General features: G+C 34.5%; 4 protein-coding genes across 8 annotated transcripts; 1 reads left to right on the plus strand and 3 right to left on the minus strand.

Moving 5' to 3' along the window:
* LOC18600745 (serine/threonine-protein kinase HT1) lies at window positions 569–5,809 on the minus strand. Of its 2 annotated transcripts, XM_007031379.2 has the most exons (7): window positions 5,115–5,801; window positions 4,717–5,031; window positions 3,221–3,342; window positions 2,474–2,670; window positions 2,156–2,330; window positions 1,167–1,301; window positions 569–965 (listed from the first exon to the last, which is right to left on the minus strand). In XM_007031379.2, the coding sequence occupies exons 2-7, from the start codon at window positions 5,015–5,017 to the stop codon at window positions 759–761; spliced, it is 1,137 nt and encodes a 378-aa protein (XP_007031441.2). In that variant the 5' UTR covers window positions 5,018–5,031; window positions 5,115–5,801; the 3' UTR covers window positions 569–758. The 2 variants fall into 2 exon arrangements, with proteins under 2 accessions (XP_007031441.2, XP_017975507.1); XM_018120018.1 differs by lacking the exon at window positions 1,167–1,301 and having other exon boundaries at window positions 5,115–5,809.
* Window positions 8,434–16,325, minus strand: LOC18600746 (deoxynucleoside triphosphate triphosphohydrolase SAMHD1 homolog). Of its 4 annotated transcripts, XM_007031383.2 has the most exons (19): window positions 16,042–16,322; window positions 15,623–15,660; window positions 15,506–15,528; window positions 14,613–14,719; window positions 14,488–14,539; window positions 14,323–14,407; window positions 13,235–13,325; window positions 12,600–12,638; window positions 12,388–12,455; window positions 12,228–12,290; window positions 12,045–12,100; window positions 11,883–11,956; window positions 11,637–11,729; window positions 11,442–11,543; window positions 11,210–11,290; window positions 11,007–11,098; window positions 10,871–10,886; window positions 9,027–9,137; window positions 8,434–8,929 (listed from the first exon to the last, which is right to left on the minus strand). In XM_007031383.2, exons 1-19 carry the CDS (start codon window positions 16,162–16,164, stop codon window positions 8,828–8,830), a joined length of 1,416 nt encoding a protein of 471 aa, XP_007031445.2. In that variant the 5' UTR covers window positions 16,165–16,322; the 3' UTR covers window positions 8,434–8,827. The 4 variants fall into 4 exon arrangements, with proteins under 4 accessions (XP_007031445.2, XP_007031447.2, XP_007031446.2 ...); XM_007031385.2 differs by lacking the exon at window positions 10,871–10,886 and having other exon boundaries at window positions 16,042–16,324; XM_007031384.2 differs by having other exon boundaries at window positions 12,388–12,638; window positions 16,042–16,323.
* On the plus strand, window positions 17,095–19,139 carry LOC18600747. Its single transcript, XM_007031386.2, has 3 exons — window positions 17,095–17,603; window positions 17,822–17,986; window positions 18,397–19,139. Exons 1-3 carry the CDS (start codon window positions 17,205–17,207, stop codon window positions 18,715–18,717), a joined length of 885 nt encoding a protein of 294 aa, XP_007031448.1. The 5' UTR covers window positions 17,095–17,204; the 3' UTR covers window positions 18,718–19,139.
* LOC18600748 (formate dehydrogenase, mitochondrial) lies at window positions 19,378–22,511 on the minus strand. The gene is made up of 6 exons (XM_007031387.2): window positions 22,281–22,511; window positions 21,724–21,895; window positions 20,583–21,123; window positions 20,340–20,464; window positions 19,787–19,899; window positions 19,378–19,710 (listed from the first exon to the last, which is right to left on the minus strand). Exons 1-6 carry the CDS (start codon window positions 22,362–22,364, stop codon window positions 19,597–19,599), a joined length of 1,149 nt encoding a protein of 382 aa, XP_007031449.1. The 5' UTR covers window positions 22,365–22,511; the 3' UTR covers window positions 19,378–19,596.

Consider the following 22,711-nt stretch of genomic DNA (forward strand, 5'->3'; position numbering starts at 1 on the left):
AATTCTGCTAGTGCGGCTGTTGTAGCAGTTGCCACACTTTTAACCACACTGAGGCGGTTTCTAGCTGGAGTAGGCGCAGTATCAAACACCACACCATTTCGCCACTTCCACAGATGCCAACACACCAGACCGAATACAACAGACCATGGGTTGCCTAAAATCAGCTGATGCTTTTGGAGATTACATACCAGCCATTCCCGTAATGGTAATATAAAAAATGCATTCTGCTCATGTCGTGGAATAACAATTAATCAATTATTAATCACAAAAATTTATTTAATTTAAAATAAAAATATAAAAATTTAATTAAATATAATAAAAAATAATAATTTATTTACATTTTTAAAAATAATAATGTTATCATTAGCTTTAAGCATTTGTAAAATTTATTAGGAAAAGCATTTCTTGCATGCACAATATCAGATAGCTGATAAGCCAGTGATCATCTTAATGGGGACATCAAAGCTTCTGTGAGTGTGTGTGGCCCACCTGTTATATAACTGGCCGGTGGATCAGATACCGAGTACTCTTAAATGAAGAAAAATAGAGGAGGAGAAAGGAGGAGGGAAAAGATAAAGAAAGAAAAGCTTTACAAAATGCATGTTCGAATAGCAGATATTGCGGAATTTCTTTTAGCCAATAAACTCCACAATTTCCTACTTTCAGCTCTTACATTGCCATCTTTCCAATTCAATTAAATATGAATAAATTGGACTCTACCCTGAAAGCACCTTTTGATTCAAGGGGGTGTAACAATATCAAGGTCCGCGATATCTCCTAAAACACAAACAACCCTGAGGCTGATCATGCGGGATCATGCCTCCGCCCTTCGATGTGTCAATAGCCTCTATCATGGACACCACTTCATCCATCTCCGGCCGTCTGTCATGGTTGGCATCCCAACATCGCTTCATTACATTTGCAAGAGAACTCGGACAGCAACGAGGTATCTCTGGCCTCAGATTCTGTATTTTAAAATCCATGTTATCATCTATCACTTATATATTTCTCAAATACCTTTGGAACTGTCGAGAGTAGAAAAAAACCGTACAATGGAGTATTACTAAGAGCTGTTGTATCTGTACTCTATGTACAATTGATATAGAATCATCATCCTAGTTCATAGTTTTCGCAACCAAGAATATCATCCGAGATCAATCATTTACCTGGCGGACAACAGCAGATGTCACTTCTGAGAAGCTGAGATCAGGGTATGGCATGTCACAGCAGTATATCTCCCACAAGCAGATACCAAAACTATACACATCACACTTTCTATTGTAGGGATTGCCATTAAGGACCTGTCCCATTTCAATTGATCAACGGCAGATGATAGGTTAGATACAAATGATTTGATGCTGTAAGAAGTCAGCATATAATCTCATTTAACCAAAGCTGAATTATCAGTGACTATCCACATGAACAGAATGTTTTGAGCTTCTTGAATCTACCCCATCTTTTTCTTCTTTTCCCCTCCCAGTCCAAACGCCCAAAAGAAAGTTAAATTGTTTCTAAATATGTAAAAATGCTTGCTAGAACAAGCCAAGAATCCAACAGTAGCTGCCATAATTCGGACTGAAGACCCTACATCTGATAATTCTAGTAAATTGAGCCTCAACTAACTGCCTTGCTGCCAGGTATGGTATATATGTCCCTTCAGGGCAAAGCTAAGCCAGTGGTATCAAACTATGCTATATAAAGAAATTTCGGCTCTGGTTCAGATACTCATGCTTGAAAGGGTCAAATTTGTAGGAAAACACCAATAACATATACCGAAAAGAGATCAAGTCACAGATCCAATCTCTTTTCTAGGGCTGCTATAACAACTTCAATAGCAGAGCAGATCCATAAACTATGCTCTTCAGAAACGGTGTAATCCAAGCATATCACTTTTAAGAATTAACCCAAAAATTGAGCGGCATGCATATTCTTCAACAGTTTGATTACAGAACCCCTCAGTAAATAAATGCAAATGAGCAAAGTTCTAAAATGCTTTTTAAATTCTTATGGAGACCATAATCCCAAACAGGTTAGAGAGAGAGAGCTAGATTGTAAAACCCAAATGAATTTCTAAATACCATCATTCACAAGCAAGAAAGATAGAGAGACAAAGAGATATGCAAAACTCAGATAAAAGCACATATAAGCTGTGTACCTCTGGGGCCATGTAACCAAGCGTTCCAGTCTCTCCAGTCATGTCGTGAGGATTTGAAGCCTCAAGGCGAGCAACCCCAAAATCAGCTATTTTCACAGTACGTGTCTTGTCCAGAAGCATGTTTTCTGTTTTGACATCTCTATGGACTATCTTCTTGGAATGAATATAGCTCAACCTAAAAAGTATTCAAAGCAACAGTGTCAACACAAATGATCAAGGGGAACTTTAAGTTAAATTACAAGTTACAATTTGAATATGATTCATAAATTATAGATTAAAAAGAACAAAAAGAGTGTAGATAAGGAACAGGAATTTGACCCTCGTGCAAGATCTAGTGCCAGTTGAATAACTACTTTAAAGGCCAGCTTCCTTCTTCGATTCTTTATCAGGTAAGATTTCAGTGCACCCCCAGGACAATATTCAACAACAACACAACAAACATTACTTGGCATGCCAATGTGACCATTTTCTGTCTGTATGTTCAGCTCTGACGAGCCCATTGTTGCCCCTATAAACTGCATGAGAAATTTAGCACACAGATTAAGACAAAAACAAGTATCCAACCAATATAACAAAGAGGCTTCAGATGCCATAATGCCCATATTACAGTATATGTGTTCCGGTCAGCATCAGATCTCACATATCCGATATACCCCCACACTGTTGTCAACATCCTTATTACCCAGTTGACATACTTAAAAGAGTAAAATCAGAAAGATAATAACTAGAACTGAGATAAGTGCACACGAAACATATAAAGAAATCAAATGCTACACAAACTTCTCAGTAATATCATTATGTGGAAACAAAGTTCCTTAACTTGTTAGTATTCACTGTTGCTTCAAACTTCAACCCTCAAGATGAAATGAACTAACCAAAAGGCTCATGCACCGAAGTCTAAACATGCAAGTTTTAGGGTTAGGGTCAAGAAGAGTGAGGAAAGGATCATGATCCAGTCCTTGTCCTGCTAGCATATTATACTAGGCTAATTTAGTTTGATTGCAGGGATGTGGAAAAGGGTGAAGAAACCTGAAAAAGGTAATTATCGAAGATAAGAAACATTACCTTTGTTACATTAGGATGATCAAGTTTATGCCACACAGCAACTTCTTGTGTAAAAGCTGCTCTAAGTGAAGCTATTTCAGCCTCTGATCTGTGGCCCTCTTCTCCCCAGTCAAGGAGTTTAACTAAGCATGATGGAAGAAAAAAGAAAAAAGTAGTTACAAAACATATAAGCAAAGGTCCAACATCTCTTTCTATTTTTCACACATAGATTAATAGAAAAGCAACTGAAAATCATGAAAGAACAATAGAAAAAATAATAACCAAATAAAGTGTCCTTATGATCAATCAAAAAGCAACCTGATGGTCCCAAATCTAGTCATTGATTAATGAGGCATTTAAGTCTGTGTAGCTCACTGAAAATACTTGGGTGGTGTTTTTTTCTAGTAGAGGAGATAAGGTCCATTTGGCAACTTTTTAGCTAGCCAGAACATGAAAGTTCACAATGTCAATGAGGCTCTTTAAGTTTTCTAGCTTTTATATCCAAAAAGTAAAGAAAAAAGATGAGTGCATATCAATAATAAATTAGGCCACATGAAAGGTTAGAAAAAAGAATAACATCATTTAAGTCACTGCAGCAGTGCAACTAACTGCCACCTCAAAAAATCTCGTGAATCACGGATTTCTAGAAGTTAGATCTACAAGTTTCAATCACAAACTGCTTTGTGAAAATTAACAGATTCACATAACAGGAAATCACTGCTACATTAGCAAATCATTTTTCCCTCTTGTAGTTTAAAAATCTGGGAAGCAGATAGAAATTATGATAAAGATAGATGTTTCATGTTGCTTACTATTAAGAAGGGAAAAACTCATTCCAGTATTAGGTGTATGCATGGGAATTGTTGTTGTTGTTCTTATAACCAACTTATTTAAATTTGAAGATTCAAAGTTCTGGTTTCTTTTCCCCTGCATTTTCTCAACAACCAAACAAATGAAACAATTGAAATAAGATTATTAAAACAGAAGGTGAAGAACTAAGAAACATTAAAATATTTGATCCCCTAACACGCTAGACACAAAACACCCTTAAAATTCAACTCCACCACTGCAAATCTCAGAAAGCCGCTATGATAAAAATGATAATACTATTGATATTGAGATTCTCCAAATTTGGTCAGCAGTGGTGGAGGAATAAAAACCAAATTACGCAATTGACTATTCAACACCACTGCCTATTGTCAAATTAACAGTTTCATTTTGTTTAACCTCCCAACCAAGAAGGCCTAAAGTGATAGCTTTATCTTGAGTGCCTAATGTAACTCCATGTAACACCTCATCATGCACAGAAAGTTAATTCCTTAGTGGGTTTTCACAGAAACCAAAAGAGAAAGAGAAAAATGAGTGAAATCTATAGTTTCAGTGTTTTACAATTATGAACCAAATGAACAACAATTTAAAAAAAAAAGTCATTTTGAGAAAAGTTCATTGTTTCAACAGCAAATGGGTACTCAGAAACATATCCTAAACAGAAAAAAGAGAGGAAAAAAAATCAATACCAGCAACATCTTGGCCATCATAAATACCACGGTGAACAGTACCAAAGGTGCCACGAGCTATGACACCTCTGATGATAAGCTTAGAAGGATCAATCTCCCACTCTTGTCTTCTCATGGTGTTGCTTGGCCTTAGCTGTTCTCCACCTCCACCACCTTCCTCTCCTTCCTCTTTCCTGTTCTTGTTCTTCTCCATCGTCCATGCTCGACTAAGATGCCTTTGGAGTTGCTCATCCAAGCTCTTCAGATCTATCTGATCTGCTCTTACATACCCTCCTCCACCACTCTCACTTTTCTCCTTCATCTTCTCAACTCCAACTATAAATCACAACTTTACTCTCAGAAACCAGCAAACAGTAAAAAAAAAGAAGAAGAAGAAGAAAGGAACAATTTTTGGAAACCTTTTTCTTAGTTTTTCTTCACTTTCTATTCTTGTTTGAGCTACTTCTGATTCTGGGTCTCTCTGTCCAAAATCTATACTAAAAACTAGAACTCAGTGACAATCTCATGTATATGTATATATATAAAAATATGAGGAAAAACAAGTAATAAAAAAAGTTGGGTTTTTTTTGTTTGTTTATTTGTTTCTTTCAAAACTCACAAACAGCCATGTGGGCACATGGATTTTGCCTGAAGACGACGTGTGTTGTTGTGACCCACTTTTGGTTTTCTTGTGTTACTGCTGGCTGTTGTTGTTTCTGCTCCTTCTGGCTTCTGCTTCTTTCTTCTCTTCTTCTGCTGCTTCTGTATCTCTCTCCCCCTCGTGGCCCTTTTGTTTTGTTCGGTTGTCTTTTTGTTTTAAGTACTTATGTTGTATTGGATTCACGGTCAAATGTACTTCTTTTTTATGTGTATTTTGGGCTGTGTTGTAAGTGAAACTTAAACTGTCCCTTTCTTATTTTCTCATGATGGTGGGACGATACTCCTGTTCCTACACCTTACAGTTACAATGGAAGTTGTAAAGTGTTTGATTTTTTTCCCTCATTGGTTTCAACTTTTCTTTTTTCTTGTGGACAATGACGTTAACACTATAGAATTTATTTTGAATACTTCTTTTTAAGTAGTTTCATAAATAATATCATTAAGCCAGATTCATGTAAATTTTACGTAACCAATTATTAATAAGCAGTAAAGTTTAACATACGAAAAAATTATATAAATCTCATAATTAAATATATCTAAACATCTCATTCAACAATCAAAGAATTGGGTTTGAGTTTTTTTTAAAAGCAAATCATTTTTATCTAAAAATTTTTTGGGGAGAGGATAAGATTGTAGTTATGATAATTTTGTCCTCATTTCTAGAATAAATAAATAAATAAATAAATAAATATATATATATATATATATGGATTAGTTAGTCATAACAGAATACTAAGAGAAGATAATGTTTTTTATATTCTTTTGGGTATTTAAGAGTTGTAGTTCATGCCTTAACAAAAGGGAAAAAAAAGAGTGTGTTGTTCACGCAAGTTTTGGCATCGAAGGTTACCCTCAAGACTATTCAATGGTTGCCGTTTTTAGGATAACATTATGTCTTCTCTTGGGTGTAAAAGAATAAATATTGATATCTAAATGAGTAAATCTTATCAAAAGAAACAAGAAACAATCTTATCTCTTATTAATATCATAAGATTTATTATATTATATATTGCTCAAGGGAATGAATAGCATTGAATTGAAAATTGAAAACAAAAAAAAAAGTATCATCTTTTTTAAAAGCATTTGAAAATTTTTCTTCTTAATTTTTTTTTTGAAAGAATTTTTCTTCCTAATTTTATTTGTGGGAAAAGAATACTGTTAGATGCCAGACTAGTCGGCTAGCTTTGCATGTGAGGACTCTTGCCTACATCCATAACATTTCATAATAGATTAGAGAGAAGATATCACTTAACTTTATACATAGCTTCATCCTTTTGAGTTGATAAGAGAAACAACCATATGCTGCCACATCAGCACCGCTGCTTGTGTCTCAAACCATCTGTTGGATTTTAAACAAGTCAATTATTAAAACTTCACAAATTGGTTTATAGTTTTATACCATGAAATGCTTTTCCATTATTTTCTTTCTTTCTTTTTTTAATTTGAATTAAAAATCGACCAGCTGTCGGATATTGATTGGGTAACAGGAAAAGAGTGGACAATAATGTACCCTTCGGGGTGGGTCAAGTGTTTATCAATCTTTTACTAAAAATGGGAAGTTCGGTTACATTATTGCATACTACAAAAACTTCTATTTTAAGCAAAAAGAAACCAAATAAGAAAATGAAACCCATAAACAAAGGGGAAAGGGATGGGTTATGTGAGGAACACTTTGGTTGGCCTCTGTTTTTCGTAAGTAAAGAGGTGACCCTTAGTTTTCGTTTGAGAACAAAGTTTATTGGGTATCAAGAAACTGTTCAAAAGGAGGATGGGGCCTTAAGCAGTACTCTCCGTGCAATCCAAGAATGGAACCTAAAACCTAATGATTTTTCATGTTTTTGGGGCTTTGATGCCATTGGTTTGGAAAGAGTAATCATCAGAATTTTGACTGGGAAAATAAAGTAGGGAGAATTCATGACTTAATATATTCTTTTTCCTTCATTTAACAAAAATTTAGATGCCATTTCATTGGGGTACAATATTTAAGATGCCATTCATTGGGAACAAAAATATCACTAGTAACAACAATAATAAGTGAAGTGGCTGTTTTGCAGGGAGTAGTGCATGGCCTCCAATTTTTAAGTAGCATTTAACTACTAAATGAACTCAAAATAATATAAAAATAAAAAACTATAGGTGAGGAGGAAAAAGCTTAAGCTAATGTAGCATGAATCATGCATTGACAAACAAGACTTTATAGTTAAAAAGTTGTATGAGCAATTATTATCTTGCAAAAATTCAACTATATAGATTACGCCCCCTAATATATCTAACTGTCGGCCGCGGCCCTTGAGGATGGAGGAAGAAGGGCGGCAGATGGAGATAAAACCAAAAGAAAGAAAGGACAGTGACCCCCCAAAGCAGTATCTTTCCCATGAATTAAACACTATTCATTGCACTGCTCAAACATCATCAAGCACGTGAAGTTCCGCCTTTATTGACTTAATGCAGGCATCAGAAAAAGAAAAGAGGGGTTTTGTAGAGGAGATAGTCACGGGACCAGAGGCCCAATTGTTTCACCAATTTTCCTCAAGGGAACTCGGAAATAATTAGAGACCAGCCAGTGACGCCCGTGATTTTGACTGTCAAGGCCTCCAGGGCCTTGCCCTTTTCCGCAAGAGTCAAACAAATCCCAGGACCAATAATTTGCCCCGAAGAAGAACACTTGAACATACAATAAAGGACAACAAGATATTAATAGTACCGACAGAAAATCCTTACCATATACTCTTGTAAAGCTCCTTCGATGGCAGCTCTCTGTCTCACATATCAAATTGTAGATGTATGTGTAATAAACTAGAGTGCTCCCATCTACAGAAGCAATACACATGAATACGTATGAGAGGCATCCCTAAGCAATCATCTTGAATTTTTCCTTGCAAAATGGTGCAGAAATCAAAGTTCAATTAGACAACATGGAACACTGAGTATACTCTTACCTGGTGAAAGTTGGAGTGCACCATGCCATTCACTAAAATTTATCAGATATTGGCATTTCCAACCCGTCTTGAACATTACCAACAAACTCGACGTTGTGCTTATCAAGTGCTCAACAGTAAAATTAAAGTAAAATTCTCATGGAACAATGTTAAAACTTGATCTAGAAAGTGTAGAGAGTAACATAAATAGCACACCTTGAACCTTGTGTACGTCAATAAACCCACGGTACTAGGACAGCAGTAAGTTTGATAGCTTGCAAACATACACTTTTCCTTGTGCAGCAAACGGATAGTTGATACAAAATCCCCAATAACAAATGACCAACTATACAAAATGGTTCATCTGATGTCCGTATGATTCTTTCTTCCAAGTTGAGGGGAAACTAAAATAACTAATATCATTTACTTCACAACGCATTTAGTGTATAACTTTTGAACTGTATTTATTTTTTGTGTGGCAAATGAAAATATACTCTATATATTTTTTAGACAAAAGGGGACTAACAAGGAGAAACAATCAACACAATGTAACCTCACAAGCGCCGTTTCTTCTTCTCTGGTGTAGCATGCACTTGTGCTTTAACTCCATAAGTTTTTAGTTGAAAATTTTCAAATGCCTCTGAGACAGCTGCTATCTGCTCATTAGTACATTAAAAAGTAGATGTTAGTGTGAACAGAATAAAGGAAAAGAGAAATAACAAACAAACAATAATCGCATTTGGATTCACAGACCAATTCAGGTTTTTTGGAGTACACCCTCACGATCATATCCTGATAAGATGTAGGCAGCAAGTGACTGATGCGACCATCCGGTATGGGGAACTTCTCCTCACTCTCATAATCCTGGCCAGAAACTAATTCTGTCAGAAAGCTGCACCTCCAAAGGAAATTATATAAAATACTTAAACAGTATCAAGCTTAGGGATGAGCAAATGGGTGGATTGAATAGATTAATCCACCATAGTTAAGGACCAAATAGATCAATCATTTTTAAAACACCAATCAAAACCGACCAAATATAAGGAAAAATCAAACCGACCAAATATAGAATTGATTTGGTTGGTCCGGTATTGGACCAATGGACTAAAATTTTATCACTTTTTTTTATAAATTAAAATATTAAAACTTATGAACTTTATCCATAATTATATCTATATATGAAATTAATGATATAACTTATATGTTATAATGTTTTATATCACAATTTGTATAAATAATAACTAATTATAAACAATATGTTATAAAATCTAAAGTGATAGCTAATAAACTTATTAAGTGTAATAGTATAAATAAAGTTTATTATAAGTTATAGTAATGTTTATGTATAAATTAAATATATGTATATATAATATATTTTTTTATTATATATATATAATTAATGAACAAATTATATGTTAAAATGTTTTATATCAAAGTTTGTATAAATAATAATTAATTATAAACAATATGTTATAAAATCTAATGTAACAACTAATAAAGTTATTAAGTGTAATAATATAAATAAAGTCTATTATAAGTTATAGTAATACTTTTGTATAAATTAAATATATGTATATATAATATATGACTTTATTATATACATATATATGAAATTAATGACATAACTTATATGTTATAATGTTTTATATCAAAATTTGTACAAATAATAACTAATTATAAACAATATGTTATAAAATCTAAGGTGATAACTAATAAAGTTACCAAATGTAATCATATAAATCAAGTTTATTATAAATTATAGTAATGTGTATGTATAAATTAAATATATGTACATATAATATATTTATACAATTATAAATATATTCATAACATTTTATACTACAAAACATTACTAAAGTGTAATAATTATAAAATATTAATATATAAAACATTTACTATCATATATTATAATATTAACATATAAATTATATCATTTAAAAGTATATAAATTGTAATTTCACATTAATACAAATTTATAAATAAATATATATAATTAATATTAAATTACTATGATTATGATTTGTTTATATACATATAATACCCTAATATATTTTAAGTATATTATTAATTAAATTTACTATCAATTCTTTTTAATATATATAAAAAATATTATATATATTAATATATATATTTATAAAAAATTAATTTGATTTTTTGAGTGAATTGATCCAAAAATTTTAAAATCGAAAACCAATTAAAAAACCAATTGAACCTATGAACCAATTAGATTGAACCGTTTTATTCAAATTGCATTTAATTTAAGTGAGTAATTAATCTGGATTAATTTTGCTAATCCCTAATCAAGATCCAGACCGCATAATATTAACAATTTCCAGTCTCTTATGCAGCTGATATAGGTCCACTTTTCATGTTTGCGTAGTCATTAAATAGCACAACATTTTTATTGTACGTGTTCATAGTCATTAAATCTTAGTGTTTTCTTCTTCCTTTAGGAAGGTGAAGTCCAAAGTTTGAGTATAGGCATGAGTGTAGAGTGAGTAAAAGGATGAAGTGAGGAGTTCCTTACATTTTAAGCCAGCAATGAATAAAAACAGGAAAGAAAAGAAAAAAAAATCAGGGTAGGTGAGTTTCAGCACCTTGAAAAAGTTGATGCTGCAAGAGTAGAAATGAAAAAAAAAAAAAGAACAGAAACGAAAATATCAGAGACTATCGACACAGATTAAACACAGAAAAGCAAGGAAAATATTTGCCTCTTCAAATCCAACATCATACCTTTCAAGAGGATTTTGCCTTCCACGAGTCAAATCAATTCTGACATTGCTAACAGCAATATCTTCTTCTTTTAGCAGCACTCCACCATTTTTCTGTTAAAGTAAAAATGCTTGATATCAACATTGGAGACTCTACTCAATCCTTTAGCCAAGAACAGTTGCATAAGATCATGCACATGTCAATGGAAAATATCAAGTAAGGACCTGGGAACAAGCGATGTCTTGTGCAGTGACATTTTTGAAATGTTCTAATTTGTCTTTTGGAACTGCAAACTCATTACAGAACTGCCACAGAAGATAAATCATTATACCATAAGCTTCGACTTTCAAATAATGAAAAGCCAAAGAGAGACAATAAACAGATTAGCATGCTTATGTGCATGCAATCATTTTTAAAGCACAAAGAAGAAGTGAATTGAAAGCAATGTTTTTCCACCTGATACAAATTTCTCCTGCGAATGCGCCGAATCAAATCTCTAGATTCTCGGAGTTCTTCATCTGGAGCTGTCTCAATAGTTTTGATTATTGTGTCATCTAGCTGGATTTAAAGAATACAAGAAACCACAGTACGTTATACATTTGGACTCTAAATTATTAATCACTCAAAAGAATGCTAAGCATGTTCTTCAACCTTCCAGTACTCAGAAGGATCTTGAATGGAAGATGAAATTTCCAGATAACTATTTGCTTTCAACAGCGCATCTACTACCATAAGCTCAACTGCCTGCAATAAAAATGAAACAAGATTTTTACTACTTCAGATAGAAAGGGAGCCTACATAACTAATAATGCAACAGAAAAGATAAAAGAAAAATCAGCATTGGAAAAAAGATCTGTTTGAATGATGTAGAATCTACAGAGTTAATTCTTTGAATACCTTCACTTTAGAGTGGGTGTAGACAGTTCGATACAGATCAGCACGAGTAGCAAATAATTTGTGGATGCTAAGATCTAGCAAAAGTATCCATTACACAATATGAAGCAGGAGATTTTAAAAAACCAATGCACTTTGCAAGTGAATAAAACATATGATACTAACAGTCCTTAGCACGGTAGCAGATCTCATCACCCAAAACTCGCATTGTCTCCATCAACCTGCAGGAGGTAAAGTATGTATAATGCTGGAAAAATAAATCCTCTAAAATTGTTTCTCTTTGGCTTTTAAATCTATCTATTGATAACAGAAACTATTAGCTAAATGCCTAAAAGATTTAACAAAAACCTTTGGAAATCAAAGCTGCATCCCAGGCCACAAGCTCGGCTGTCACGGTAAATGTAATCAAACCTACACAAGTAGAATTTCCATTTGTTAAATTCTTGTCTTTAATTGGAGCTTGAATTGGAAGGAAGATGTAATGAACAAATAATTGAATATCACTTACTTATCCACATCAATCCCATTCCGACCATTTGCAACAATATCATATAAAAATTGCTTCTCCTTTGCACTCTTCAACATAAGTACAAAATAGTAACAGTAGTAATAATAAAGACAAGAAACAACAACATCTATACATTTTCCTAATACTAGAGAGAAAAAATTCCCAGTGATCAAAATATGCCTAAAAAATGGATCGTAGAAATAAGCACTTACTTTTGGTAGTGCAAACTCTGAGCTAGCTAGTATCAATTCCTGGAAAATAAATAAATGAATATGAAGGAATCTCAATTCTGGCAACAGGATATCAAATTTTACGCACGACTTGACATGCGCCTAGTTTTCCAAAGTGGGCCTCTACTCAAAAGAATTGTTATTATACATGAGGATCAAAGTAAGTAAAAAACACAGGAAAAGTTGCAAGCTGGAATTAGAAGTATGTATAGAGGGAGAAAATAAAAACATAGATGTCATCAAAGTTTTTGATGCCACTCATGGGCAAGAAAATATAGCTTTATAATAGACCACCAGCTCATGACACAGTTCAAAACTTTTCAACTGTAAATTTGAGATATATAACTAAAAGTGATAATTAAAGAAAGAAACCATATGGTTAAAAATAGTTGACAATTCCAAAACCATAGGATTTCTTAGTATCTAGATTACAGAAAAGGTATAAGGACATTCTAAGTTTATTTGGGAATATATGCAACATCAATGCAAATGGCTCTGCATATAATACTAGTTAAGAGGATGCTAGACATGCCATAGTGACCAAAAGAAGCATACAGGAGAAAAAAGAAAGAAAGAAGATTGTGTAAGCAAAAAATTCCTAAACAAGATTAGCTTACCTTGACTCTTTTAATCATCTCAGCTTCAACATCAATATGGTGCACATCAACAATATGATCAATCAGCTTCGCTGACATTTGCTCATGAGCCCTGGAAAGTACAGATATGACCTAAAATGAATAAAAAACATATATTTAAAGCAATTTTTTATATATATATTTTTTCCTTAGGAAGTGGGAGGGTGAATCACTTTAGAATTCCATCTCCCTCAAAAAAATCACAAAATATAGACACAGGAGATTACAAAAAGATACATACAACTTTCAAGCCATACCATCACCCAAGAGAAGAAGAAAACCCGATGTACTGACTAACTTTTAAATATCATTTTATGGAAAAGACATTAGAGTGACACACGTAAGGTCAATGGTTGATCAAAGATTATGACATAAATGGAACCTGTAATGTAACCTATAATGCAACCTAAAAGCAAAGTATGGCATTTAGCGAAATGTAAAATTTTCAAGAAACACTGCAAACCACCAAAAACAATTGACCAGTGCTGTCAAGAGAGCAAGGCACACTCTAGGCACTAGAACCCTTATATTCCTGAGGCACAAGGCACAAAAATAGCGCTCACCTGAGTGAAGTAAGGCGCAATATGTATACATATGTGTGTGTGTGTATATAATAAACTTAAGATATATAATTCTGATAATAAACTCTAAAGAGTAGTCCATTTTTATCCTACAAAACATGCAAAATTTCGTTTTTTTTTTAGCCAATATGAATGATTTCCTTATGGTCTCAAGTTTGCTGTTGAATACTCAAAAATTGAGAATTCATGACTTTAATATTGTTCCTGTTTTTACTATTAAAAGTACAGCTAATTAAAAAAATTAAAATGAAAGAAATGAAAGCGAATTTCAATCAGGCGGGCATTGCTTGTGCCTACCGCCTTAAAAAAAAAGCAGACTTAGGCGCACCAGGCGTGCGCCTCGCTTGAAAGGGTCTGAGGCACTTTTGTTGTCTGGCACTGCACCTCAACGCCTAGGCACACAGCTTAACAGCACTACATTTGACACAATAAGTTCATGACAGCAGAAACAAGGAAGAAATGCATCATATAAAACCATGTAAGATATACCATTTGAAGCCATTAAGAACTTGGGGGAGAAACTCTCGTTCAAACAAGTGACTGAAAGGTCCATGGCCTACATCATGTAGAAGTCCTGCAATTGGAAGAACAAAATCCATAAGGAACCATTTTAATTGAAATGAAGAAAAAACTTTTGGGAACAGTAGTAGTTACCTGCAATTTTAACTGTTTGAACATCAAACCGATCAATACCAAGCTCCAAACCCTAGAAGAACCGTATCTTAGAATATATACATAGAATACAATAGGATAAGAACAAGTGCAAAACATTTCTATACCTGATAAGTTTTGAGCTTGTGGATGGCTTCACCAGCAAGCCAATACACACCAAGAGAATGCTCAAAGCGGGAATGCACAGCCCCAGGATAAACCATGTGTGTCATTCCTGAAACATGTTAAAAGTTAGTCACATAAGCAAGTTACAGCCTGCCGCGTGATCTCAGTGAATTATGTGAAACGAAAAACTTGAAACCTTGGATAAATTTGGGTAGAATCAACACAAAAGCAACGAAATGGAGTTGATTTGAGTCTAATACAAGTAAACAGACCTAGATCCCATTAACAGAAGTGTATTTTATTAATGGCAAACAAGGCAACTGACAAGAACACAACATAATTAAAGCATAATCTTTTAACTTAAAAACTGTTGATATCATCATTTTAATAAAGAGCTAAAATGCTACATCATATGCTTAGAACAAATAAGAGTACATGTAGATACTTATGCTAAAGGGTGGAGTCAGACTGCTCATCCATTCCATCCGAGCAACAGCAGACAAATGAAGTAAATGCCAACTCTTAAATCTCTTTGATAGCAAGAATCACTGAAACATTTTAAATAACACAAAAAAGAAATAGCAGAAGACTTTGTCTATTTATCCTTTGATGCCTGTGATGTATTCAAATTATGATTTATGCCTACTTTGGCATGTAACAAAGAGGATAATATTGTAGTTGTAAATGCGTATTTCATACGAACATCATGAATTCCTACTTTGAATCTAACAAACACACAAATTCCCTGCCATTTCAGATATATCCTATTTTAGCTTGTTTCAACGTGAAGAATATACTTATTAAATAAATTACCCATCTCAGTCACACGTATTTAGTCAACTGCAATTTAAAAACATTCATTCTCACAGGAATAAAAAAAGAATATAAAGATTACCGAGTTGCTTGAGCTCGCGAAGCCTATACCATAAAAAAAGAAAAAGGAAAAACAAATGAATAATGAGATTTAAAATAAAATAAAGCTAAAATAATAATGCAATAAAAGTCAACTAGCCTTTGAAATTGCTCTGTGTCAATAAACTTCAAAGAAAGCTGCGACCAAACAAACAAAAAAAAGAAAAGGAAGTAAATAATTATTTATCAAACTAAAGAAGAATAAATCAAGGTAGAAAACCATAAAAAAGCAGTCAGCTAGTCATCTTCACTCTCGAGTCAGCAAAGATAGCAAAAATTCAAACATAATATTCGTATCAATAAGAAAAAAAAATGTTCAAATTTCTTAAGATTTTGATTTCGTAAATCCAAACAGTGAAGAAAATCACTACTCTGATTAAATATCAAACTAAACATTTCTCGAGAATATTTTTTGAATTAATTTGTAAGTCACTTTACCAAAACAAACATGAAACAAATAACAAAAATGTAATAGAAAAACGGCTAAAAATGTTAAAAGGAAATAGAGAAAGCTTATACAGGATCGAGATAAATGTTGCCGTGGACGTTGTCGTGGACGTGTTTGGAGAGCCTGAGATCGTGCGAAGGAGACAAGTTACAAGCCGTAGGCAAAGAGAGATTTTCATTGCAGTAAGCGCCCATTTTTGTGAGACACAGGCTTTGCGAGGAAAAAACGAGAAAGGAAGTGGAAGGGAAAAGAAAATTCAAAAAAAGATGTGTTTGGCGTAATTTGGGGGAGTGGAGGAGTGGCAGAGCCGCCGAGATTGTCCTAATGTGTGGGATTTTGTGTAGCTGAAAACACTAATAGAATATCCTTTTTTTTAATTTTATTTTCTAGGCTCTTTTTACATTCCTTTTTTTTTCTTTCTTTTATTTAAATTTTAATTAATTAATTAATAAATTAAAGCTTTATTTTATGGAAAAATTAATTCAAAACAAGAGTCTCTCATCATTTTAGAATTATTTATCTATATCTATATATTAAAATTGTCTCTAAACAAAATTAAAGGTTTTACTTTAATTCTGTTTCTCGAAATTTTTTTATATCTTTCTCATTTTATGAAATTTTAATTTTTTTATTGAATGAAAATTTCAATTTCAAGTAAATATTTAGTAATTTTAGTAATTTTTTGTAGATTTTTTTAAAGGAATTTTTTTTCGGACAAAAGAAATCAAATAGCCCATACAAAGGATAAAAGGATAGTAATGAGCAATTTAATACATGCCAAACATGCATTAATTACACTTAATTGTTAAAACTTAAAACTGAAATGATATTCAATATAAGTACTTAAATATTCATATAATTACCATAATCCTTAGTTTTATTGAGCACATTAAAATTATTTAAAAAAATAGACAAAAGGGGATCCAAAGGAAGCTAAGAATCATATTTTTCTCTTTACTTTATATTTCTTGATAATTTTTTTTGGCAATTTTTATAAAGCAAAAATTAAAAAAAAAAAGAAAAAACCAAGAGGTATATTGACATGGGCCAGAAGGCAGCCCACCATTGGCCCAAAATAACCAGCTTAGAAAATGAAAATTCCCCTGTCCAAAGCACACCGTTACAACCATACACAACAAAAGCAGAGAATCCAACCTCCAAAGTGGATAACATATATAAACGTGCGGCTGAAAACACGGCATCCAACGAGATTAACTTCCAAACTCCGACGTCCATGGCAGCCATGCCACTGCCATCGTCTTCTTCCTCTCCGTCGTATGTCCACACTCACCAACTTTTCTCTTCATGCAACCAAATTTCGCCTTCACTTCTCCATTTCCATCACCTTTACACCATCCAAATAAGACCTCCTAGGCCAAAACAATCATACTCCAACAATGGCTACTTGGCTAGTATCAAAGCTTACATGGAAAACCCAAACTCCATCTCAGGTTTTGCTAACAAAGTCATTGGCTCTCTCCCTGTAATCGGCCTTGTAGCTAGGATTTTTAGTGATGAAGGTGGTGTTGGTGGGGATATTATAGATTTTGCAGAGTTTAGAAGAAGGGTTGGCAAGAAATGTACCATTACTGATTCTAGAGCCTTCTATGAGTTCCAAGATAGGAAAGGCCGGGTAATTTCCCTTTTTCTTCTGACAAAAACCCTTTTTTTATCTGATTTATTATTCTTTCCGGCATTGTATATGTTTGATTTGTCCATTGTGTTTTGTCATTAGTGTTATATTAATTGGTCATTACAGTGTGCCTTATTGTAACAAAATTCTATAATTGGTCATGTTATCGAGATGCTGTTTGGAACCAAGATTCTGAGGTGGGTTTGTTTTATGGATAGGCAGGGGATCCTTTGTATGTTCTGCTATGCTGTTGGCTAGCAGCTGTTGGTGCTGGTCTTCTTAAATCCGAGGAGATATTGGTAGGGGTAGCAAGGCTTCGGCTTTCAAATGATATTGAATTTGAAGAGCAGAATTTTATTGCAATGATGAGCGATGCAAGAGAGGTCAGTTCATCTCACCTTATCCCGTGTGGTATCACACTTGACCTGATACAAATGATATGTTCAATGAGTAAAGCCAAGCACCTTATTTTATTACTAATAGTGAAGGAAAGGAAGTTTTAACCCAGCTCAAAAGATGAAAAAGAACTAGATACTAGAAACAGTCTCATGGTTGGTAGCTAGATTCTGTATTTTGTGACAGTGCTTCGATAGTTCTGTGGAATTTTCACGTAGAGCTTGGTAGTGAAGAGCTTACAATTGGACTAACAGAATAGTGAATAACTGCTTTGTGATCTTCATTCTATGTGGGTGAAATGTGTGTTTATGTTTCCATTCTTGTGTTGTTTCCTTGTGTTTTTGATGCTCATTTGAACTGCTTCTGTTGTATAAGTACTTACTTGTACACGCTACAGAGGAGAGCAAAGTTGAATGTTGAGACTCCTACTGTAGCCATGGAGACTCGAGCTGAGAAGGCTCTAGATGCGATTTATGTCTGTTGCTTTGGGAGAGATCCAATAGAAGAGGAAGACGAGAGCTTGCTGAATATTATGCTTAGTGCTGTTTTCCCAACTGTTGAGAAATCACAGATACAAAGAATTATCAAGGACAAGGCAGTGAAAGTAGCAGAAGGTGGTGATGCAGACACTGTTCCAGAACCGAAGCCATTATCAAAGGAAGCTGTACAATTGCAAATGAAAGACCTTGAATTTCTTAAACAAAACAGGGAGACATAGAAGAACTGTTAAACAAAATGGAATCCTTTTGTTTCTTCACACTACATAGTGTATCAGAAGTTGAAGCTAAGAAGAGTGTATCGGAAGTTGAAGCTAAGAAAATGGGTCCATGATTTCCATCCTCAAATGAGTGATGAAATGGAAACCGATACTTCACTGAAAACATAGACTCCCTGATCGGTTTGTTCTCCATGGCAGATAAATCATGGTGGTTGTTTCTCTTTCCACACTGTAACCCCAGTCTTTTGGTTTCCCTTTTCTCTGTTTTTGGTTCTTGTTGTTTTCTTGTAGTTCCGAAACTCATATTCTTGTGCAAGCTTTTGACAAAGGCACCATAAAAAGGAACATCTTGTGAGTGCAATACAAGTTCAAAGCTCTTCTGCTGATAATGATAAATTGGGACTCCTTTCACTTACTGTCAATTACTTGAGATTTGGGTAGACTAATTATGAACCCGGCAGCTATTAAGGAAAGTGGAATCCTCTAGCGTTTTACACTCATATCCTGTTTATAATTGTTTCTCTGGCATAACAAAAGCATTCACTGGAAGTCTTGAATTATAAGAAAATCTGATAAGTACTAGTGTTTTCTTGATATCAAATTCGAAGTTCCAAATAACTAATGTGCCTACTATCTAAAGAATGATATGCCACCACACAATGATAAAGGATGAACTCCGCATTATAACCATCAAAAGTTAACTCATTACGACTTTGTTTCTGTTTCAAAACAGAAAGTGTACAACACCACAGCAGTACATTATTTGCAGAGGACTCTGCTCCAAAAAGGAAATATTGAACCACTAAACAGTACGAAATTTCAAAAGGACCTTATTGACTGACATAAGATACATTCAGATTCTTGCACAAGAAGTACAAATCATCGGTACTGAGGAGCTAGTTCACCTTCCTTGACAATGTAATTTTGTGCAGGAAATTCTTCACCCTTGAAGTACCTGTCAAGCATATCCTTGACTCCAGCAGCATATCGCAACTGCACAAGTTCCATTTCATCTTAGTTGTTGGCAAGAAAGAACATAAAGGAGAAGAAAACATAAAAGTAAACATACCTGTGCATCAATGGTGGTACCAGAAATATGAGGTGTCATAGCTTGATTTGGCATGAAACGCCATGGATGGTCCTTTGGAGCTGGTTGTGGATACCAGACATCTCCACTGTAACCTGAAAATCAAGAGGGAAAAAAAAATTTATCTGTTAAAGAAGGAAAAATGAAACTTTTCTAGTCAATGAAATATTATGTCATGCACTGTCCTGACAGTTTAGAAAATGAAAGACCACCCCTGAAATTCATTAACTTTTCCTGTCTGCAGAAACCGGTTGTGGGTTCCTAAAGTAGTGCAATTGACGAGAACTTTGAGACAATTTTGCAATTTGGAACTGTTGATCACAATACTTGTCTCTATCCCAAGAATAGATGTTTCATTAAGCACCTTCTTAATTGTTTATTGAAGACATGTCTATGTAGCTTTACCATCCAAGGAAAGCATTATAATTTAAGTAGGCAAACTAAATCCAAAAAATGCTGGCTGCAAGAAGACATTTTAAGGCCCAAAATTAAATTTCATCACTAGAACATTTCAATTTTCAAATAGTCAACATACCTGCAATGTGTCCACTTGAGCAAGCATCTGCAACTGCCTGTGTGTCCATAATTGCTCCTCGAGCATTGTTAACAATCAGGACTCCCTTCTTCAATTTTGCAATCCTATCTTTGTCGAACATCCCTCTATCACAATATTACAGATATGATAAATTTAATGCAAATTTTTTGAGCAACATCAAACAACAGTAACCAACATTTAACAGAAGGACTAGGACATTAATAGCTAATAATAAAACCAGACCTTGTCTTCTCTGTAAGAGGCATGTTTATGACAATTATGTCACACTTTGGAAGCATTGCATCAAGATCCTCCTCAAATTTTGCTCCAGTCTGCTTCTCCAATTCTGGGTCTATCTTGACTCGATCATGATATAGGAGATTGCAGTTGAATGGTTTCAGTCGTTGGAGTAAGAGCCTGCCAATACGCCCTGCACCAATAGTTCCCACCGTCTTCCCTTCAAGATCATAAGCTCTGTAAGCAATACCTGCAACATTCCAATCTCCAGTAATAACTTGGTGGTGGCCAGGCAAGAAATTCCGGACAAGAATAAGAATTCTCATTAGCTCGTCTTCGGCAACAGACACTACATTGCTTCCTGTAACCTCAGCAACAGTCAAGCCAGCTTCTGCAGCTGCCTTCAGATCTACGTGATCAGAGCCAATCCCCGCTGTGAGAAGCAGTTGCAAGTTTTTGGCTTTCTTGATCCTCTCTGCTGTAACATAGGCTGGGTGGAAGGGGGTGGATATGAGGACATGGAGATCAGGGATATGCTTTTCGAGTTCTGCGATAAGGACACGGGATTAGTTGAAAAATTTTCACAAATTAACTATTTTTAATGTCCATATACCTAATGAGTTTGTCCAAGGTGAAGTTTATTTCAGGTTACCCTCTTCAGTTTCTAAGATAAGACTAGGGATGCCATGGATTAGCTATTCGAATCATAACACCAACAGATAGTAATGCACTGGTTATTTTCGATGATGCAACTAATATTGCTGGCATTCTTAGCTATAGACTTGGCAAGTAACATTGTAAAATGCTCTTCATATACCATCAGGAACTCTGATAGCACATAAAGTCTTTTCGAGGCTTCAAGCTAATTGATGGTCATATACCTCTACAAGAGCCACTCTATTTGACACAGTTATGACAGAAACAAATGCTTTCCACTATAACATTGTATCAATCATCTATCGATTTGCCATCAAACTCATTGCGTTAACCTTGATGCTTACTGCAAATTAGGCAGGTCACACCACCCTGTACCATCCAAATTACTTTCCTACGCAAGATCATGGTGGCATCGGTGTCATTCATGATTGTTAATGATAATACAATATGTGCATATTGTGAAAAATGTAATTGGCATCTTTATACTTACCGCAATCGGGTCCTTCTTTGTCATCAGTGACAATATACTGGTGGCCCTGTGATTCCAGCCACTCACGCAAGCCCAAGGCTCCCTCCACACAACCAACAAAGTTGGGATTCTTTTCGTAATACTCATTGGCCTTGTAAAACACACCAACAATCTTTTTGCTCCCTGGAGAAGCCTGTTAACAAAGATTAGAAGACATGAGCACTTAAACCACTAGAGTACTGAAAAGCGGAAGCGCAGGGCAACCAGAAATTCTAATTTTTTTTCATTTTTCTTGTTAAAAAAGGGGGGTTCTCATTGTTTGAGCAGTAGCTGCAGTGTCATGTGGAAGCTACACTTTCCCACACCAAGTCATAAATTATAACCCCTTGGATAATGCATGCAAAGGAATTAGCCAGGCCCTTCCTTGCCTTCTGATGATCCATGGCCAAAGCTAATCCAAACCATCTAATTAACTACTTAATTACCTAAAAGATTGTTGATCTAAGCCTACAATAGTCTTAAAAACAAATAATAAAACCCAACTTTTAACGAAAACAAAAGGCCACGAATTAGCTTACATGGAGTTGTCTGGTAAGAACAGAAGATGACCCAGAATTAGCCAAGGCTTTGATAGCAGAGCTAGCAACTTGCTTCATAGCCATTTCTCAAAAACAGTTGAAACTGACACAGGATATGCTATGAGGAGTTGAAAGTAATAATTGAAGTGATCTGTATATCGATCTTGTTAAAGCTGAACCACACTCGTCCTTTTTATAGGCAAAACAATCAGTTGCCAGTTGCGAAGTTACCCACCAGGCACATTTCAGATTGGCTTTTGCTTCAATAATTTGTTAAACGGAAGAACGTGATTGGGTGGTGATTTCACTCGCTTAAGTCTGCGTTTGTCTTTGTGGGGTATCGACTTTTTGTACGTGGCGAATTTCAGTTTGTTCTTGTCAAAGGGCAGCGCCTGGGTGGGTTTTGACTGCTAGCAGCCATTCGGATTTCA

This window comes from Theobroma cacao, chromosome 4, assembly GCF_000208745.1.
Source record: "Theobroma cacao cultivar B97-61/B2 chromosome 4, Criollo_cocoa_genome_V2, whole genome shotgun sequence".
Classification (NCBI taxonomy): domain Eukaryota; kingdom Viridiplantae; phylum Streptophyta; class Magnoliopsida; order Malvales; family Malvaceae; genus Theobroma; species Theobroma cacao.

What these genes read in the sequence shown, in the direction of transcription:
- LOC18600745 (XM_007031379.2), bottom strand. Translation starts at nt 5,017, where the DNA reads ATGAAGGAGAAAAGTGAGAGTGGTGGAGGAGGGTATGTAAGAGCAGAT. An exon ending in TGATGGCCAAGATGTTGCTG is followed by an intron (nt 3,343 to 4,716) that starts GTATTGATTTTT and finishes CATCATGCTTAG; the next exon opens with TTAAACTCCTTGACTGGGGA. An exon ending in GCACTAGATCTTGCACGAGG is followed by an intron (nt 2,331 to 2,473) that starts GTCAAATTCCTG and finishes AATACTTTTTAG; the next exon opens with GTTGAGCTATATTCATTCCA.
- LOC18600746 (XM_007031384.2), bottom strand. Translation starts at nt 16,164, where the DNA reads ATGGGCGCTTACTGCAATGAAAATCTCTCTTTGCCTACGGCTTGTAAC. An exon ending in GACACAGAGCAATTTCAAAG is followed by an intron (nt 15,529 to 15,622) that starts GCTAGTTGACTT and finishes TTTATGGTATAG; the next exon opens with GCTTCGCGAGCTCAAGCAAC. An exon ending in ATCCTTCTGAGTACTGGAAG is followed by an intron (nt 11,544 to 11,636) that starts GTTGAAGAACAT and finishes CTTTAAATCCAG; the next exon opens with CTAGATGACACAATAATCAA.
- LOC18600747 (XM_007031386.2), top strand. Translation starts at nt 17,205, where the DNA reads ATGGCAGCCATGCCACTGCCATCGTCTTCTTCCTCTCCGTCGTATGTC. An exon ending in TCCAAGATAGGAAAGGCCGG is followed by an intron (nt 17,604 to 17,821) that starts GTAATTTCCCTT and finishes TTTTATGGATAG; the next exon opens with GCAGGGGATCCTTTGTATGT. An exon ending in TGATGAGCGATGCAAGAGAG is followed by an intron (nt 17,987 to 18,396) that starts GTCAGTTCATCT and finishes TACACGCTACAG; the next exon opens with AGGAGAGCAAAGTTGAATGT.
- LOC18600748 (XM_007031387.2), bottom strand. Translation starts at nt 22,364, where the DNA reads ATGGCTATGAAGCAAGTTGCTAGCTCTGCTATCAAAGCCTTGGCTAAT. An exon ending in TTCTTACCAGACAACTCCAT is followed by an intron (nt 21,896 to 22,280) that starts GTAAGCTAATTC and finishes CTTTGTTAACAG; the next exon opens with GCTTCTCCAGGGAGCAAAAA. An exon ending in CAAAGAAGGACCCGATTGCG is followed by an intron (nt 21,124 to 21,723) that starts GTAAGTATAAAG and finishes TCCTTATCGCAG; the next exon opens with AACTCGAAAAGCATATCCCT.